The 20,096-nt window shown below is 45.0% G+C and overlaps 1 protein-coding gene across 1 annotated transcript in view; it reads left to right on the top strand.

Moving 5' to 3' along the window:
* The window catches only part of HEPHL1 (hephaestin like 1), a 28,689-nt gene extending 10,307 nt beyond the window's left edge, over positions 1-18,382 (top strand). Inside the window, exons 4-20 of the mRNA XM_015852281.3 lie at positions 1,486-1,665; positions 2,634-2,888; positions 3,718-3,886; positions 4,573-4,712; positions 4,890-5,021; positions 7,149-7,360; positions 7,769-7,919; positions 8,832-9,044; positions 9,723-9,936; positions 10,864-11,003; positions 11,764-11,904; positions 13,472-13,578; positions 13,994-14,216; positions 14,899-15,038; positions 15,435-15,594; positions 16,586-16,669; positions 16,749-18,382. Of these exons, the coding sequence (XP_015707767.2) occupies positions 1,486-1,665; positions 2,634-2,888; positions 3,718-3,886; positions 4,573-4,712; positions 4,890-5,021; positions 7,149-7,360; positions 7,769-7,919; positions 8,832-9,044; positions 9,723-9,936; positions 10,864-11,003; positions 11,764-11,904; positions 13,472-13,578; positions 13,994-14,216; positions 14,899-15,038; positions 15,435-15,594; positions 16,586-16,669; positions 16,749-16,951 (2,864 nt within the window). The 3' untranslated portion in view covers positions 16,952-18,382. The remainder of the gene's footprint in view (positions 1-1,485; positions 1,666-2,633; positions 2,889-3,717; positions 3,887-4,572; positions 4,713-4,889; positions 5,022-7,148; positions 7,361-7,768; positions 7,920-8,831; positions 9,045-9,722; positions 9,937-10,863; positions 11,004-11,763; positions 11,905-13,471; positions 13,579-13,993; positions 14,217-14,898; positions 15,039-15,434; positions 15,595-16,585; positions 16,670-16,748) is intronic.
* The last annotated feature ends 1,714 nt before the right edge of the window (positions 18,383-20,096 follow it).

Here is a 20,096-nt window from a genome sequence, read left to right as displayed (position 1 = left end):
CATGGGAATGTGCCCTTAACAGCTGAGGTGAAAGCCTGTCCCTTGTACTTTCTTGCAGTAGCCATGTGCTAATTCTATCTGTCAGCTGAACAATTGTCCCTTCTCCATTTGGGACATGTGTAAATCTCCCACCTTCCCAGTATCTCCTGTAGTACAAAACCAGGTCTGATTTTACACAAGTACAGAACGTATACCTGAAACAATGGTTATACGTCCAGAAAAAGACTTAAATGTGGAGAGGACAGGCCTGATTTCCCAATAACTGACAATAAAACGTCTCAGACTTTTTTTTATCCTGGTGAATATACAACACTTCCTGAATAGCTGAAATTGATCTGATGACCATAGGATAATATGTGAAGCTAGGAGATAACATTTTCAACCCAGCCTGAAATCCTGGCTTATCTGCATGCTCCGTCTTGACTTTGTCAAGGTGGATATCTACATGCCACTGCCTCAGTCCTCCTCCCTATAATGGCGATGGGTGGACTGGGAGGCTCTGGGGTCCCATCCCAGGCAACACTGGGGAAGCAGAAAGTATTCAGGGATTCAGAGACAGGCAGGACAAGTAGGTTGGATGTTAGGAAACACTTCTTTGCAGAAAGGGTAGTTAAGTACTGGAATAGACTCCCCAGGGAGGTGGTTGAATCACCATCCCTGGATGTGTTTAAGAGCCATCTGGATGTGGTGCTCAGGGATATGATTTAACAGAGGGTTTTTAGAGTTAGGGTACTATGGTTAGGCTGAGGTTGGACTTGATGGTCTTCGAGGTCTTTTCCAACCTGGGTAATTCTATGATTCTATGAAATATAGATCTGTCAGTGGTTGACAATAAGCTACTCAGTGTTGCACTCCTGTAGTCTCAGATTGCTCCCAAAACAGTCCCCTCAGATTGTGATACTCAGCTTAGCCTGAACAGATTGTACTCATCCCATCTTATACCTATAAAAATGTAAATATCTAGTTCTGCTTAACTATCGAGGTTTCCTTGCTAGCCCATGGAGAGCAAGCCAAATGTACTCAGCTGTTATGGGAGTATACCTCACAAGCTGCTTCAGTGCAACAGGAATGCAGGCCATCACTTGTCTCTCCTTAATTTCTGACCAGCTATGTTAGGCTTCTGATCTGGCTTACTGCATTGGCACACAGGTGCTGATACTAAGGGGCAGGGTTGGAAGCAGTGGGACAAAGGTAGGGAAATGGGGGCCACAGCTTTTGGCAGCTACATGTGCTTGCGTCAAGCTCATTAGATAGCAGCTCAATATGACTTAGATGAGATAAGCTGCCTACTGGATGCACACATCTGCTCAAAGGTTTGAGAGGTGGATCTAAGGTGTCTTGGAGGGGTAAAGTCAGGTAAGATTCAACCTGCAATAGACTGGGCAGAGTGCTGTGTTTCCTTGAATGCTCCAAAGTAACTGTCATTTTAAAATTCAATCCCCTCCAAGGCTTTTTTTAGCACTTTCCTTTTCGTTTGCGATTTAGGAACTGCAGATGAGACCTCAATAGAAAGGACTGGTGCTGCTAATGCTTTTGCCCTGATGTTTAGCATTATAGATGAAAATGTCAGCTGGTACCTCGATGAGAATATAAATACCTTCTGCTTAGAACCAGCCACAGTTAACAAAGAGGACGAAGGTTTCCAGACCAGCAACCGAATGCATGGTGAGCAAATGGTAACTTACAGCAGTAATCAGGCTCCTCATATCACTAGGACTTTCTGTCTCTTGTGATGCCTCTCCCTTATCTGTGTCAGTATGAAACGGATTGAGATGTCGAAGTACTGTGTTGATAAAAAGCTTTCCCTAAGCACAACACAACATTCTGGTTTGCAGCAAGATTTGGCTTTCATATCCAGCTCTGCCTCTCGTTTAGCATGTTATCTGGGGCAACAGATGTAGAAGTTTTGGTGACCACTTAATGAGCTGTGAAAAGAGAAAAGAAAGCTAAAGAGCACTTTGAGTTGTGAATATTGGAAGAGTCCAACAATTCTGGCTCTCAAAAGGCCTCGAGATTGGTGGGCTGGCTGGAGCTGCTATTCCTGCCCTTCGGAGTTCAGTACTTCATGCTATTTGGAGGTCTGGGCTTAGAAGTGAAATTGGTCATTCCATGGAACATCGGAGCTAAATTATTTTGCAAAATGTGAATCTCGTTCTTCTAATGTCCTGATATGATGTCAGGTGCAGAAGGTAAAGAAGACAGCACTGACTAAACTGATTTGACTGATAAGATGATTTTTTAATCTATGTTGCCTGAGCCAGATATACAATAGTACACTTGTGACTCAGAAGGAAGAATAGATTCCAGACATCTTAAGTGCCTGCAGAACAAATTAACTTCATTATCAGGCCTTCTTGCTGCTGACTGAGCCTTTGTAATGTCTTGATATTGACCCAGGAAGTTTTTCATAGACCCAACCAGAGAATTGGGGCATATTAATCATCCTGAGCTGTAAACTTGCTATTCAAAAATGTACCCTTCATCTGGGAGCCTGTGAATATTTTATTCAGCTAGGGAATAAGTGTGGGCATTTGTAGTTTCTTTTCTGGGTCAAGAAAGAGTTGTCTTCAGAAATGAAGTAAGATGCATTTGGCACTTTTCTCTCTCATAACATCTTCTACTTTTGTTTTTAGCTATTAATGGTTATATTTATGGAAATCTTCCTGGCTTGGAGATGTGTGCTGACACTCCCATGTCCTGGCACTTGTTTGGCATGGGCAGTGAAATAGATATCCACGCTGCGTATTTCTATGGCCACACGTTCACTAACAGAGACCAGAGGGCAGATGTCGTCGGTCTGTTTGCAGCAACATTCATCACAGCAGAGATGACTCCTGGGAACCCGGGGAGGTGGCTGATAACGTGCCAAGTTAATGAGCATTTACGAGGTATGGCGTTACAGATCTCGCTGCTCCATTTAGATACAGGCATCCCAGCCTCCGTTGTGCTAGATAAAGAAAGCAGCGATGTTTCCAGTTGAAGTGAGGTTTGACACTTCTGACTAACTGACACTTGCAGAAGCACTTCACCACACATATAGCATGAGTTCAGTCCCCAGGTTATGTATGTTGGGCCGAAGTTGTAAATATAGACTGGTAGGAAACTTTTACATGAAGGAATTTAATGATGATGATGATGATGTTATATTTGTATGCTGCAAAAGCCTGAAAGCATGAACTGGGTTGTCATTAGCAAGCAATGTGTAATTATGATATCAGAGACAGTCACGAGTTGTGATCATTTTTACTTTTAAGAACTCGCACATTGCAGTCATAGGGATTTTTATTATGCAAAGAGATTTGATTTTGGCCAATAACAAATAGCTTCAGTGCCATAATGATAATGAACCAGCTTTTCTGTTTCACTGGAGGTCCAGAAGAGGTGTTGAGCATTTCAGCAGGCACTGCAGACCACAAAATCCCTTTGCATCCTCACCCAGACTGGGGAAATGAGTAAATAAACCCACAAAAGCATGTCATGAAATTCAGCAGTATTCACCAGTGGGATGATGCACTGCTTGCAAGATAAGCATGCGAGCATCTAGACCATTGTAGAAGGAGGAAGTGTCTAGAAATAGAAATGTACACAAATGATCCTAGTCACTTTTTCCAACCCATGTAGCTCCTGCCTAGAGGGTTCTGAATGTGCACTTGTGTCCATGAGGTTACTGACTGTGCAGCTGGCCAAGGACTGTCTCCAGCTTCTTTCTCCTCCCAGGTGGCATGGAGGCACTGTATGATGTACAGATCTGCCAAAAAAACCTGTCTCAACCTTCACCACTCAGCCACAAAAGGAGATACTATATTGCTGCTGAAGAAGTGCTCTGGAATTATGGACCTGACGGTTATGATAAATTCACTGGGCAGGGCTTAAATGCCACTGGCAGGTAAGCTTTCTCATCCTCTGCTGTCGTGCTTTTATTTCAAGAGTTGGATGAGGTCCCACAGTGATTCACCAGGGCTAGGTCCTGCACTCTTATTAATTCTAATTGGATAGGGCAGGGAAGATTTAAACATCCTTGTTGAGAAATTGGATCTGTAACTGCGATGCTTAGTAGTTGCCTTCTGGAAGCACTTATCTCTCCACAATTATGTCTGTGGAGAAAGTGAGCCCTGGTGACGTAAGCAAGCCCTTATGTTGAGATTCCTCAGGCAGCTTTCACATTTGAAATGAGTGTATCTCAGAGTGCCATAATGGCAGATTACTCCCTCAGGATTGCTGATGGAGATGAATTGTATTGCAGCCCAGGAAAACCAAAGATTAGAAACCCTCTGAGAATAAGCAATGGCACAGGTCTTGCCCTAAGGTAGTTAGAGGTAAGTTGGCATAGCACTCGTCCTAAGTTTAACACTCTAAAGTCTAATTCATGCCCATTCGAATGCCCATTTGTTAACTAATATATAGCTGTAATTCGGATCAATAATATCTCCTTTAGAGAGCTGGAAAAAGTCTATGTAAACTAGTAACTTGGGAAATCATTTTTCCCATGGCTGGGGTGATATCTTTATCCTGAATTAATGTTTCTACCTGAACCTCCAGTCATTTAACCAGTTTAATCTGTTATTTCCACAGTGAATCTGCAATATATTTTACACAAGGGATTGACAGAATAGGAGGGCTGTACTGGAAGGTTCGCTATGTGGAATATACCGACGCAACATTCAGTAAAAGGAAGATTCAGCCAGAGAACATGAAACACCTGGGAATACTTGGTACAGTGAATATTTTCCCATCCTGCCATTCCATTGGATTTGAAAGCAGAAGTGGATCCCCCTTGGATCCAGAGGGGAAATTTGTGGATTCAGCTGCAAGTCAGCCTCGTCTTGTTTAGATGGAAATACATCTGTTGGCAGTTCTTCTAATACCCTCCCTTACTCTCTCTCTTTAAGGCCCCGTTATAAAAGCTGAAGTGGGAGATACAGTGCTAGTTACTTTTGCCAACAAGGCCAGAAGGAGCTATAGCATTATGGCCCATGGTGTAAGCTTCAGCAAACTGTCAGAAGGTGCACCCTACTTAGATGGTAAGTTTTTATTGCAGCGCGGCACTGTCACATTCAGAATACATTAACCTCCAGATCTTCTCCTGTTGATCTGTAGCTTTGCCCTTTTTGTGGATAGAATGGCACAGAAGGGATGATTTTGTTAGTTTATGTCTTCCCTAAATGCCACAAGGAACCTCCTGATCTGCCTCTTTACTGGTTCTTTCCCTTGAACGTGTGCTCAGCATAGTGGCTGAAACTAGCTGAGGTCCACCTGTTAATGCTGAGTACAAGCCAAAAGTGCAGTCCAATGCACACTGTTTCTGATCTAATATCATACATCCCTTCCTAGGCTCTGCTCTGGACATGCTCCAAAATAGCGTTGCTTAGGATCTGGAATGATGATGTCATGATGATCTTGTTGAGTTTTTGGATATAGCTATCCACAAAGTCTGGGCTGCTTCACATCTGATCTTCTGACCCAGATTTTACTTCCTTCATTGTCAGGATAGTCAACATCCAGGCATCTTTTATCTGATTGACTCAGAATGTGAAGCAGTAATGATTCTTATTGGTCCTCATAAATACTCAATTACTGGAGCAGAACATTTACCAAGGGCTTCCTCTCATATTGTGCAAAGATGATAGGATCTTTATCATCAAAATTTAACCATTAAATGCACGCTGTCATGTCTAATTGGTAGGAAACTCCTTCAGTTAGAGGCAAGAAAACAGCCCCTTCAGAAGGTGCAAAGTCCCATTTACTTCAAACACGTACTTTAAGAGACAGTAGGTCACCCCCAGAGGTGTCTCTGTCTCTGCTGACTACAGAAGGAGACTAGATTAGGGCCAGAACACATAACCAAGATTTAGAGAGCTCACATTAGATGAGTTGAATCCCAACCATAGCACCTATAAAGATAATATAGTGAAAATGTGTTTGCTGCATTTGCAGCATTGAAGAGAAAGTCAGTTTACTTGTTGTCTAAATTGTTTTGTTTCCACCACAACACATCAAAAAGAAACTCCCAGGACATAATCCTTCTTTTGAGGACTGTGCTAAGAGAATTTGGGTCAACAGGCAAGGTCATAAAATGACACAGTAAAATAAACACAAAGGGCATGAATCTGATTCTTTTGTTTCTAGTTGCTGACTGTGATTTCTTCATAACAGTGCTCTCTGTGTGGATGCCAGCACTCTCTTACAGTGGCTACATTGCATGAGTGATGCTACATCCAGGCTGTGGAGTCACCTCATTGCAGCCTTTCAGTACATAAAGGGAGCCTATAAAGAGGAGGGGAGTCAACTCTTTGAAAGGATAGATAACAGCAGGACAAGGGGAAATGGTTTAAAGTTGAAGGAGGGAAGATTTGTGTTGGATATTAGGGGGAAATTCTTTACTATGAGAGTGGTGAGGTGCTGGAACAGCTGCCCATAGAGGTTGTGGATGCCCCATCCATCCCTGGAGGTGTTCTAGGTCAGGTTGGATGGGGCCCTGGGCAGCCTGGTCTAGTATTAAATGTGGAGGTTGGTGGCCCTGCCTGTGGCAGGGGGTTGGAGCTTCATGATCCTTGAGGTCCCTTCCAACCCAGGCCATTCTGTGATTCTGTGATCCACCCTATGCAGGACAGCAGGCAATCACCAAAATTAACCTCTGGAAAAAGTAACACCAACCTCAGTTTGGAGACTCTAACAGAGCTTCCTGTGCATTGCTGCAAAACCGAAAAGAAACAATTACCAGGATCAGATTTGTTTTGAGTTCCTAAGCAGTCACAGCGTTAGCTCCACTTGCTGATGTAATTGCTTTGTTGGTGTTTAATGAGAATTCAGAGTCTGCGGTTGCACCTCAGATGAATCTCATGATAGGACAGGTAAGCTACAGACATTAGAGGAAGCCAATTAAAAGCAAAGAGGAGCTCTGCATGTTTAGTCTGACCAAATCCAGATAATTCAGATAGCATTATGTCAGTGTCTGTGTCAAACTTGTTCTGCGAGGAACGGCTCCATGTGTCCCCATGGCACGGGGCTCTGGGAGGCATCCCTATGGTAGAAGTCACCAATCTATAGGATGATGCTAGAACCTGTCTGCAGAAACCAGTGGCTATGCCTGAATCCCACCCAATATGGAGGCTATATAACTTTTGTCCTTCTCTGCTTTCTCTCTACAGGATATATGAAGCCAGGAGCCCATGTTAAGCCAGGTGAAACCTTCACATACAAATGGAGAGTGCCTGAAAACGGAGGTCCGAGTGAGAGTGACCCACCATGCCTCACCTACCTGTACTACTCAGCCACTGACGCTGTCAAGGACACCAACTCTGGCCTGGTGGGGCCTTTGCTGGTCTGTCGAAAGAACACACTGAATGAGGATGGGACACAGGTGCTCAAAGTGGAGAATGGCTTCTCCAAAACAGCAGGGTGAAGGGCTGTGGGGAGAATGGATTTGCACTGTTCCCAGCACATATTTAAGAGCTTAAAGAGCTTTACCTCAGGGTAAAACCTGACCTATGGTGTGGGTAGGAAGGTGAAACTTACATTCCCCAGCGCTCAGACTTGTCCCTTGGTTTTCCATCTTTTCCATGCATTCATTAGCAATGTCTGCATCTTTCCATCCTCAGTAAGTATCACTTTCTTTTTTCTTCTGGCTCATGGAACAGTCCCAATCCAAATCCTCTATAAGGACATATAGTAAGAAAGCAGCTGCAGCTTTCTGTATAAGAAATTATCTTCCACTTGGGTACTTCTCTGCAGATTAACTTTAGTGGGTTGGCTTTCTTCTTGGCTACAGAAAGGAATAGACAGAGAATTCTACCTCCTCTTTTCAATCTTCGATGAAAATGACAGCTGGTATCTGAACAAGAATATCGAAGCTTTTACTGGAGACCCTTCAAAAGTAGATGAAAATGATGAAGATTTCAAGGAATCCAACAAAATGCACGGTAGGAAACATATCTGTTAATGATATCTTTTCTTCAGTTATCTTTGGCAAAATTTAACTGCATTCATAGCTGACTGCAGTGCCTTGGAAGGTGAGGTGGAAAGTTGTCAGTCGGTATTCGTCTAGTTCCTGATGTCCTTTGGATGTTAAGTCCCTGTCACAAGGACTGCAACCACCTATTAGCTGCAGCAGGAGAAAGTGTAGCTTTGGGTCTGTAAGAAGGTATAATGCCAGAGTCACACATCAGCTGCAGAAAAAGCTGGTGATTCCAGTGTAGCTAAAGGCCTTGGCACTGACTCCAGCAATGAAGGTTCATCCTCTCTGCACTGTCAGGCCCACTCCAGCAAAGGAGGGATGAAGACTAAGGAAATGATGGTTTAAAACATCACTTCTGTATGTAAATGTCTGCCTTTGGCACGGATATCCTCAACATTATTCCTGACATGACAGACACGAACAACTCACATAACCTGTGATTTGGTTTTGCTGGAAGCACTGAGAATATGTACTGGTGGTGAACAGTAACTACTGAGTGAAGTGTGTGCAGACACTGCAGGTACAATGCCTCCAAGTATCACCCTGCAGTGATTGTCCCTCTTTTAACACTGAAAAGGAGGCACCTAATTTATATATTTAACCAGCAGCTGTGGAACACACTGGAAAGTTTGAAGGAGAATCTCTAAATCCCTGCAAAGGATTATTAGGAGGTTTTATAGGTTAAGAGAAATGCAGGAGCTAAGAGCCTGTAAGAACAGCATTTAAGCATTAATGTGGTGTCATCCACTGCTACCTTTGCTTCACAGAATGCCCCTTTAATTAACGTTATGACTTGCTCAGTCGCAAGCTTCTTGCCACAGAGGTGATGGGAGGCTCTGTGCTGAGCCACTAACCAGGCTCTTTTCTCCTCCTCCAGCTGTCAATGGTTACTTGTATGGTAACCTGCCAGGCTTGGCCATGTGCAAGGATGACAATGTCTCCTGGCACCTCATTGGATTGGGAAGTCACTATGACATGCACGGAGTTCAGTTCCAAGGGAACAATATCGACCTAAGAGGGACGAGGAGGGATGGCCTGGCCTTGTTTCCTCATTTATCAGCAACAGCACTGATGCAGCCAGAACGTGTGGGTATGTTCTTGTGTTATCTTGGTGTTCTGGTGCTCGAACAAATCAGGCAGCCTAAATAACAACCAGAAAGATGGGAAGTGTGAGGGAGAGAGAAAGTGCTGGTACATCAAAGAGTCGAGCTCTACAAGGCAGCATGTTCTTGTGTGTATTCTCTACATTCCACTGTCCATCATGAAACTGCACTCTAGGAATTACACTGTACAACAGAGTCTGTTGACTACTGTTTTTTGACAGCTAACCCCCCTCCCCCTACTCCTCCCCTAGAAGCAGAATGAGCGGACTGAGATCCAAACTAGACAGAGTTATGCCTCTAATCTTTATCCACGGAGCTGAGCATGGATAACTGAAACACACACTCTGCTTCTCCATGCCTTAGCTGAGGTTGATGAGGTACACGTAGGACTCTTGTGTGCCCACTCTCTGACATCTCACTGCCACAGTCCATATGGTGACTAAAGGAGATGACTGGTGCTTACCCACATTACCAACCAGCTTCCACTTCAGACACCAATGAGCTCTGGGTGATATAAACAGCCCGTCACCTGGCTTTCTATACAGCATCACAGATCAGGGTTCATTTATTTGCAGGACAGACTAGAGATGAACAAGGAAGGGGAGTCAATTGGCCAGGCTGCTTGCTGTCACAGTCACCTCCATCTCAAAAACTTCCCTCCCCAGGCACATTCAAAGTGGTTTGCAGGACTTTTGATCACTTTGTCGGAGGGATGAAGCACCTCTACGAGGTCAGCAGCTGCCGCAATTCCACCCGAGCCCAGCAGAGGCGCAGCGCCGTCAGGCTCTACTACATCGCTGCGGAGGAGGTGGAGTGGGACTATGCCTCAAATAAGAGCTCAGCCCCAAAGATTTACAACATCAGCAGCAATGAGGAAAGGTACACAGAACAAAAGATTTGGTGGGCGTGGGGCACAGCACTGCAAGCCAGCCGAGGTAAGGGACTGGCCATGAGTGATGAATATTGAAGCATATTAAATGCACTGCTGGCAGAAGGGTGCTGTGGTGTGCTCAGGATTTCACTGCACACTGCTGGGGCATCTTCAGCTCGTCCGTAGGGCGCTGGTTGCCAACTTACAGCTCGGCCGCCAGAGGGAGCTCGGGGAGGAACAAATATGAGACGGGACAGCTCGCGAATGCCCCATGGCGGCCAGGCAGTGCTAGGACCAGCCGTGGGTGCTTGGGGGTACAAAGAGCATCCTCCAGTAGGTGCAGGAGGGAAAAGGAAATCTCTCCGGGGTAAAGCAGCCTTCTCTTACCTCTGGTGATGGCAGATGTTGTTGATGAGGGTGGTGAGGTGCTGAACTGGTGGTGGATACCTCATCCAGGCTGGGTGATGCCCTGGGCAATCTGATCTGGTACTTGATATATCAGCTGGCAGCTCTGCCTGTGGCAGGGGGTTGAAACTGGGTGATCCTTGGGGTCCCTTCCAACCTAAGTCATTCCATGATTCAGGTCTGCAGGGAAAAACAGTGTTTCCTGTTGGGGTAGAGATGCACTGGGGTGATTGACCAAACCCACTCATAACTTGAAGCTGTTCTGTTGGCTGTGCTGGAGGATTTGTGTTCCCAGATGTTTGCAGTGAGTGCAGTATGTCTTTGGCTTTGAAGACAGTGTGCATTTAGGGAGGATTATCATTGTTACTACTTGCTGTTTAAAAGCTCCTTCAGCACACAGGGCTTTGCATAAATCATCACCTTGGACCAAGCCACACATTCCTGTCACACCTATTATGTATAACACAACCATAACAAGCTTTTTGACAGGTAAGCATTGTGCTTTTAATTTTTCCCTTTTTATTTTGCAGCTACGGGCACATTTTACTCAGCCAAGGGGATGATCTAATTGGTACAAAATACAAGAAGGTGGTTTACAGGGAGTATACAAATGGCAACTTTACGCAGCGCAAAGAGAGGACGGAAGAGGAGGAACACTTGGAAATCCTGGGCAAGTAGCTTTCATGGCTCACAGACTGAGCAGGTGATATGTGGGAGGGTGGCTTAACAAGAACAAAGAGTTTGTCCAGCTTTGTTAATGTGGAAAAGAGGTAACACTGATGCCTGTTTCAGGCTATTGGTGATTTGCCATCAGATTTGCATAGATGCCGTGAGTAAGAATGCTTTCCAAGCTGCATGATTTATTCTCAGATATGAAATAAGGAGTTTCTGAAAGAATCCTAGCAGGAAAGGTGCAAAAATGGAACTTATAGGATGCACCTTAACAGCAGAGCACGTAATGTGTGGGAGGCATTGTAGGTATTCAACAGGGGGATGGATTTGTATCAGGAATTGGGCAAGATAAAATCTTACACATGTCATAAAATAACCACCAGCTCAAGTTTTCTATGGGATGAGAAGTGGGCAAGAACCAGTCATAAAACATTCAACTCCATACAAATGCTACTTCTATAGAAGTATATATTTGACATCTCCTTTTATTCGAAGAGATAGTTAGATAACACCTACCAAAAGCTGTAGAAAACTATCTCCCTTATTTGTCTAGAAGGAAAAAAGAAACTATGTCTATATATGAGTTTTTCAGTGGCAGAGATAACAGATTGGTTTTGATGGCTACATTGAAAGAGCAGAAGAGCCTGAAGGCTTCAAGAAAAGAAAGATCAAGGCTCGTTTCCAAGGCTGAGCTGTTGGAAGATGGTTAGAGTTCAGAAAAGCAGCATTAATCACTGGCGTCTCCTGTTTCCATTTAGGGCCGTTGCTTCATGCTGAGGTGGGTGACTCGGTGCTGATTGTGTTTAAGAACAAAGCCAGCAGGCCTTATTCAGTAAGCGCTCATGGGATAGAAGAAGTGGGTTGTGAGGAACAAACTGAGGCACCAATCACCCTCCCAGGTAAGGCTGCGCTTACTGCTTTTCTTTCAGCTACAAAGGCCATATATATAAAAAAAATATGTTAACGTATGAATGATATTCCCTCCTTCAAGCTTATTCACACTTAGGTGTCCTGCCAGGCATAATACACTTAGCGTTTATTCAGATGCAGTTCTCTCTGCTATTGTGTATGTAGGTTCGTGAGCATGTCCAGGCACAGAATGAGCCTTTGTTCCTATTGGGGTAGAAACAGGAATGTAGTATCCCTTGGCAACTTCCAAAATACAGAAGAAATCCCATAATCGTGGCCAGGGAAGCCTAAAACAGTGTTTAGCCCCAGGGCGATGCTCTAAAAGTGTTTCAAACATGGAGAAACTCGGGGGTAGAGTTGCAGTTGGCTCTGCCTCTCTGCTCAATGGGTTTGTTGAGAGTGGAGGCGTTGTGCTGGGCATACTGCTGTAATATCTCTCGTATCCACACGGGAGCAGGCATGGGATGGCTTAAGGAAGGTGTCAGTGATAGAAGTATTGTCAGCCAGACTTCAGAAGCTTTTCCTCAGGTCCTGGCTGGCTGCTCGCCCTAAGCTACCCAGAGCCCATCCAGTCCTGTTTAAGCCAAACAAGTCATCACTCGGACTACTAGAAGTGTAGTTCCCCATGGCAAGAATGGCTGAATGCCTCTGAGTCTGATGAGTTTCTTGTTAGTTTTCTGTCCTGTTAGAGGTACCTTGAAAGCATTTTTGATCTATGCTGGGTCAATAAGCCCATGCTGTAATGCACAGAAGGTTGTTCTGTAACAATAAATGATATTGCTTAATTTACATTGTGAGACCCATCCTATAGAGTGATATTTGAGTCATTACTTAATTATTGCCATACAGTAGCAGCCACTATTGAATGAATCATAATCATAGAATCATAAAATTGCTCAGGTTGGAAAAGACCTTAAAGATCATCAAGTCCAACCACAAACTGACCATACTACCCTAACCAGGAAGGACATGAGAGCGGTGATGGATCTGGGGAAGGAATGGGGGCTCTTCAGCAACTGCAGAGGAACAGTGGCTTAGTAGGAAGGGGGAAGGGCCCTTCCTGGCATTCCCAGTCAGCAGCAGTTCTGATATTTGATCAGCTCTCCCAGCCAATATAGTGCTGTAGCACCTCCTCCAAAGTCCTGGTGGCAACGGCCATGTTGTTGTGCCCATTTCAACTTAGAAAGTCCAGGAAATATTTCCTGGAGCCTGGCTCCCTACAATTTCAACTGACCTAAAGCATTGGCCTCCAAAACCATTTATCTACCAGTTTGCCCAGGGTGATGGCTGAGAAGCTGAATCTCTGAACAGATTCTCTCTGTGAGATGTTGCTGCTCCCAGCACCATTTGTAGATCTCCTTTTGGAGGTGGTATCTGCCTTCTTTTACACCACTGGAACCTCACTGACCATCTGGAATGCAGAAACATGAGCACATGCCATTCCCGCATGCTTACTCAGGAAGCTTTGATGCAGATCATTTTTTGATGGGGAGGGTAAGGGCTGTCAGTTACACAGGACACAAAGCTTCTAACATGCAGCTGTTCTTTCTGTTTCAGGAGAAATAAACACCTACAGATGGAATGTCCCAGAGCAATCAGGCCCTGGGAAAACAGATCCCAACTGTATCACTTGGGTTTACTATTCAACAGCAAATTTCGTCAAGGTAACCAAGAAAGTTATGATGGTTAAATAAAGGTTTTAGATAGAGTGTCCTGTCTTGCAAGATGTTTCCACAAGGAGCACAAGTTGGAGGGATGGTTTACAGAGCGGGATGCTTTGTCATCTCTGCTAGCAGTTGCACGTGCCTTGGTTATTTTAAACCACTGAAATCCTCAGGGATACACTACGGTAATGTGATTCCCTCCTTAAAGAACAGTTGAAGGGATTTGGGGTGAAGGAACTTGGGATCTTGGGACTAAAATGTAATGACATGCTTATGCAGATGTAGGCATGATTTTTTTTCTCACTTTTTTTTCCCCCTCAGATATTTTAGCTTTATTTAATGTGTTGACTATTTTGTATTTATTTCACAACTGGATGAACTAGAATTTCTGTAACACACATTTGTTTCGTTTCAGGACACGTATAGCGGTCTGATTGGCCCTCTTGTAGTCTGCAGAAAAGGAGTTCTAGATGAAAATGGCCAGAGAAAAGACATTGATCGTGAATTTACTCTTCTGTTTATGGTGTTCGATGAAAACAAATCTTGGTATTTGAAAGAGAACATTGAAACATACCTTCACAAGAGTCCCGATTATTTTAATTCCACTAAGAACTTTGTAGAAGGCAACAGCAAGCACGGTATGTAGGACTTGGTGGCAGCAATTAAGAGGATAGAGGTTTTCTTTTCCCAGCCCTTTTAGGAAGACACTGACTTAGCCTGCAACTATCCAACCACGTGACACCTTCATAAACTGCAGCACTGGAAACAAAAAGATTTGAGGAGGCCCAGCCAAGACAAGCTAGTTCAGTCTTATCCTCGTGGGGAGAGGCTGCCCTGCCAAAATTCCCTTGTCATTTGGGAGCTGCCTTCCTTGTTGACTTGTAGGAATGCAAGGGTGACATTTTAAATCTGTGTCTGTAGAAGCAATCAGCCCAGGAGCCAGGAAGAACAGAACAGATCGGGGCAGGAACAGCCCTGGCAAAGCAGGATTCTGCTTTTACAGATTCTACCCATTTTAGGCAATAACTTCCTTATTTTTCCACGAAGCTTCTTAGCAAAACCCCTGTTTGTGCAGGAGATCTATCTCAAGAGGTGAAAACCCTACCTGATGCTTTTTGAGACAACTGAATGGCTGCTGCCATGCACTTAGGTGAAACGAAAATGTGACTGACTCCCTGCAGTCACTACGGAGAGTCCTTGACCTGCCACATGTGCTGGGCACCCATTCTCCTTGGAGAGAAAGTACAGATGGTGTCTGATGGTTATCATCACCCATTTCATAGCCAGTTATTAATCAGACCTATTCTGTCATTCTTCCAGCCATCAATGGGAAGATTTATAACAGTCTCCTGGGTCTAACCATGAATGAAGGGGACACGACAAACTGGTATTTGATAGGAATGGGTAATGAAGTAGATGTGCATACAGTCCATTTCCATGCACAGACCTTCATCTTCAAGGTTGGTAAAATGAATCAGAGTAAAACTTTGTCAGTGTGATGGGAAATATCTGAAATAAAATGACTGAGTTCTGGGCTATTTTGGCAATGTGAGCACATAGCCCTGCTGATACTGAGGTCAGTGGGAGATATGCCTGTAAAGGAGATACAAAATGAGCTCAACCAGTACCTGAAGTCCTTAGGAGGAGACTCCTTTTGCTAATTAATTAATTGACAAAATGTGGGTTTCCTGTGAGCTTCGGCTTCTCTCTGTGAGGCCACCCCATGTATGTCTAACAGAGAAGCATTTTGTCTGCCTCAAGGAGTGAAAAGTCTAACTGGAATATTTCAGTGCCTGGGTGGGGATTAGGATACAGTAAGGCAGGACTCTTACAATGCTGATTTTGCCTTGCCACAGACAGATAAAGACCACAGAGGAGATGTATATGACCTTTTCCCTGGGACTTTCCAAACTGTTGAACTTGTAGCGGAAAACCCTGGAACGTGGCTTCTGCACTGCCACGTAGCTGACCACATACACGCTGGCATGGAAACAACCTACACCATCAATAAATCAGGTACAGTGGCAGAGATACATCCTAAGGCTCTGAGGTGGTATCACAGTGACATGGGAGAAAAGCAGGGAAGTAAGGCAACTCAGTTGTCAGCACTGCACTTTGCACTCTGGTGGGAAGCACCTGGAAATCACTGCATGCTGCCCTGGGCAATTAGCATCATCTGGGGGTGCCTGAATGATGTGGCAAGGAACAACTATCTTTGCTGCACTCTGCAATGTGAAAGCAGTTGGTGCTTCACCAGAGCCTCCCCGGAGGCACTGGCAGCCTGCAGATGAATCATCCACAGGTGGTGCAGAAGGCAACTGCAAAGCTGTCGTTTAGTCTTGCTGTAAGAGGCACAGGGCTGGTTCCTTCCTGCAGTCAGCTCTGGCTCACAGGAATGCTCTCACTCCTTCTTGCACAGGCAGAGAACAGCTGTAAGATGCTCCATTTTCTTGGTTGTTCATGCAGCCCAAGAAAGAGGTGTTCCTTCGACTCAGTTGGAAAACTTACTAGAGCCACTGATCCCTTCCACCACTTGCAAGTGAAGTCAGAAGTGCTTTGTGAGCACCTCCATGTCACGACATATCACAGAACACCTAGGTCCAGCATCTCCTGCCTCGGGCAGCGCAGTCGATGCTTCCCATGTTCCTCTGTAAGGGCTGCACAGCCCCAGCAGTCAAGCCTTGTACTTGTAACCCTGGAAGGGCAGAATGAGAAATGTAAAGACAAACGTAGCCCAAATCCTCCTTCCTTGAACAGGGTGGATTTTATGCATTGTATCCCCCTCTAGCTTTGAAATTTCAAATTAATAAGCAAATGCAGAAGTGAAGCAACAGATTCTTGTAGACAAAGTGAACGTAGTCCACAGATTAATATGTTTATAACTGCTGATGTAATCAGGGTTTCTGTTCAGATTACAAAGGTAGAAGGAACTCAGGAAAACCAGTGCTACTTTCCCACTGTTTTTAAGGCTTTCAACATCACTGCAGTTTTCCCTCTCTCTGCACAGAGCTGGAAGCCCCTTCAGAAGGAGGACTGACGACCACCACAGCTTATGGTACAACTACCGCACAAAACAGGACCACTGCAAAGGGTATGGATTTTTTACAACATCATTTCAGTCTTTCCATGTCTATGCATGGATTCCTCATGAAGCACTTCTCTTTGCACAGATGCTGACAGCCAAGGGGACAACATCTTTGGCAAAATACTGAATCCTGGAGGAGCCACCCTGATGCTGGCAGCCTTCATTTCCGTTGGACTCATTCTGCTGTTGACCATATTGGCCTTCCTCTCCCTCATCACTCGCCAAGGAAGCAGGATCCAATATCAGGCTCTCCATGACAAAAGCGCACTTCTAGCAGATTCCCTGTAAATTCCCACTTTCCATAGAGCCGTGCCAGGTTTCACCAAATGCTGCTGCTACAACTAGAGCAACACACTTCAGCATTCCCATCCCATTGCCAGCACTCCTGAGAGCTGCAGGAAAGTGCTTCAGGAGCCACGTATCACCCATTGCCATTCCCACCCCCCCACCAGTCAGCTGTGCCCAAGGCACCACACCACTTGGCCAGCATTCTCATGGAGCAGGCAGGATTGCACCCGTGTGCTCTGTGCAGCATCACGGGGTGCACACTGCTTTAGCATCCAGCTCCTGAAGGCACAGGTGTAAGTCTGGAAGTCCTTGAGGTTTCCCAGAGAGAAGCCAGCCTTACACCAGAGTCTGCATCAATGAATTCACCAGCATTTAACCGATTTTTCCCTTTTTTTGGTTCTCTTCACCCTGTTAAATGAGGAAGCTGTGCACTGGGGACAGATTTTTAAAGGCATTTAAGTAGCCACCAATATACTTCAGCACCTGATGAAGCTCAGCATCTGCAACAGGTTTGTTAATGCCTTTAAAAATCTAGCCCTGAGCAACCTCAATGAAGTTATACTCTGTGTTTGCTGCTTGTTGTGGTCCTGATTCTGCAACTCTTCTCTGCACTGAGCAGCGCTTCGTTCCCAAGCGTTAATGGGGCTGCTGATATCTGCACTCTGCAGGGAAGACAGACAGAATCAGGCCGTGTTTAACACTACTTGAATGTTTATAGCTCACGTCTAAGTACGTAGCACTCACTCTTGCCAGCCAGCTGCTCACGTCAGCTACAGCTCTTGCAGAGGAACTCCAGAACAAACACATCTGTGAAACTGTTGATCCAAAGCTGATTTTGAATGTAAATCCACTTTGCTATTCTTTTCTACTTCTTCCCCCCACCCAGTTCTGTATTTTGGAGTCTGTTAAATGCAGGGAATTGTACTCCCCATCCCTCCCATTGCAGCTTAGTGATGTTCTGGGTTGATGCCCGGGTATTTGAGACATAGATGTTTTCCTGAGTGCATATCAGTTAATTCTTGAATCCCTGTTTTCTCCAGTTATTTAAGAGGTAGAACTGCAGGACTGAGCCCAAGCAGGAGTTATGCTATAGCAATAAACACTTCCACACTCATTTTCTATATCCCTCCCTTGAGCTGATAAGCAAAGATACCCCACACCCCGTTATCTTTCTATTTTGTAAACATAAGACTGAGGACTCCTATTCTGTCCAAAAGCACCGCACAGAACATTTGCTCTCTGTCTACATCCAAACCCAAAGCCTTTCACTTAAACACTCCCAGTTAATAAAGGAAATTATTTGATACTTTTCCTTTTAGAGTAGCTGAGGGGTCTGACATTGTAGAAAAAGAATCATAAATATCTTTTTTTTTCCATAGTAGCCAGCCAAAATGATGACAAGGCTAATAAAGATCTGGTTCTTTGTACAAACCTTCTGGCGCAGCTTGTTTTACTTGGCTCGCTTCTCAGCTGGATGGTGGCTGGGAAACAAGAATGAAGCCTCCAAAGGTTCTCAAGGTCTTGGGATGTCATCACAGCTTGCCTGGGTGTCAGGGCCTGTTGCAGAAATCAGGAGGCATCGCAGAGAGCATAAAGCACTGCATTTAGCATTACCTGCATGCCTCGTGCAGGCAGAGGCATGCCCTGCACTGAGAACTGTGGAAAGCATGAATGAAAGGCAGTTAAAGCTGGCAGTTACTGTTCTACAACCATGGAAAAGGTGATCAAAAGAGCCAAACAGATGATGGCAGAATTAATCTTTAACGGGTTTTTTGTTTTGTTTTGTTTTGTTTTGTTTTCCCTCAAAGGAAATTGTGCCATAATTGATGGTTTTAAACAGTAGGCTGCCTGCATCTCCATAAGACATCGGGGAATTCAATGTTAGCTAAAGTTTTTCAAAGAAATGAAGTCACTGTAGGGTGAGAGGAAAGGCCCTTGCAGGCTAACTAACTGGTTAAAAGACAGGGATAAGTGGACAGAGAGCAAGGTGGATATCACCCGTGGGGTTCAAAGACCTCTGAGCTTCACTGCTTTCTGTAGGTGATGTGAAAAAATCATAGGATCACAGAATGGTTTGGGTTGCAAAGGACCTTAAAGCCAGTTAGCTTAAAGCAAGTTAGCTGGGCAGAAAGGCAAGTGGATATCAGAGCCTGTTAGGAATTAAGGATAGAGCAAGCCAGAAAGCATCAGGGCACTGTGACACAGACATGTGGGGCACCTGCATTCTGAATACAGGATGAGTCACAGCCCTGGCCCCATCCAGGGAAGGATGCCATCAAACAACGGCCCAGAAAGAACAAGAAAGGAAATCAGAGTTGCAGAACTATTTCCGTGTGAGGAATGATTTCTTTGGATCAGGGCTTGGAAAAAACAGAAGGGACAATTGAAAGCAGATAGGTTTTGTAAAGGGAGAGCTGGGGGAAGAAGGGAACAGGCTGTGCCTTTGGGCAGAAGCAGTACAGGGAGCCACAGCTGAGGAGGTGGATGGTCACCTCTGTAACTCCTGGACTGAGGGCTGAGGATAGGGAGAGGCCAAGGAGAAGCTGAGAGCTGGAGAAGGAAAGGAACCAGGGGGGATCTTAGTGTGGAAACACAGAATAGCCCTAGTTGGAAGTGACCCACTCCTCTGCTCTGGGTAGAGCTCATAGATCTCACCCTTAGACCCTTCCCCATCCTTTGGACATTCTTTCACGGTTTTATGCCCTCCTTATGTTGTGTCACACAGTGCTCGATATCAATGCATACAACCGCCGGGCTGGGCTGCATGAATCACGATCCAGGCTCCAGCGGTGCCCAGTGAGGGCTCACAGAATCACAGAATGACCCGGGTTGGAAGGGACCTCAAGGATCATGTAGTTCCAACCCCCCTGCCTGGCAGGGCCACCAAACATACACATTTACTAGATCAGGTTGCCCAAGGCCCTGTCCAACCTGGTCTTGAACACCTCCAAGGACGGGGCATCCACAACCTCCCTGGGCAGCCTGTTCCAGGGCCTAACCACTCTCCTAGTGAAGAACTTCCCCCTAACATCCAACCTAAATCTTCCCTCTTTTAACTTAAAACCATTTCCCCGTGTCCTGCTATTGTCAGCCCTTTCGAAGTGTTTACTCCCCTCCTGGGAGTAAGTTCCCTTCAGGCTGCAAT

The sequence above is a fragment of the Coturnix japonica genome, chromosome 1 (genome assembly GCF_054131305.1).
Source record: "Coturnix japonica strain WE chromosome 1, WE-NBRP24, whole genome shotgun sequence".
Classification (NCBI taxonomy): Eukaryota; Metazoa; Chordata; class Aves; order Galliformes; family Phasianidae; genus Coturnix; species Coturnix japonica.
This window is presented reverse-complemented; position numbering and strand designations above follow the sequence as displayed.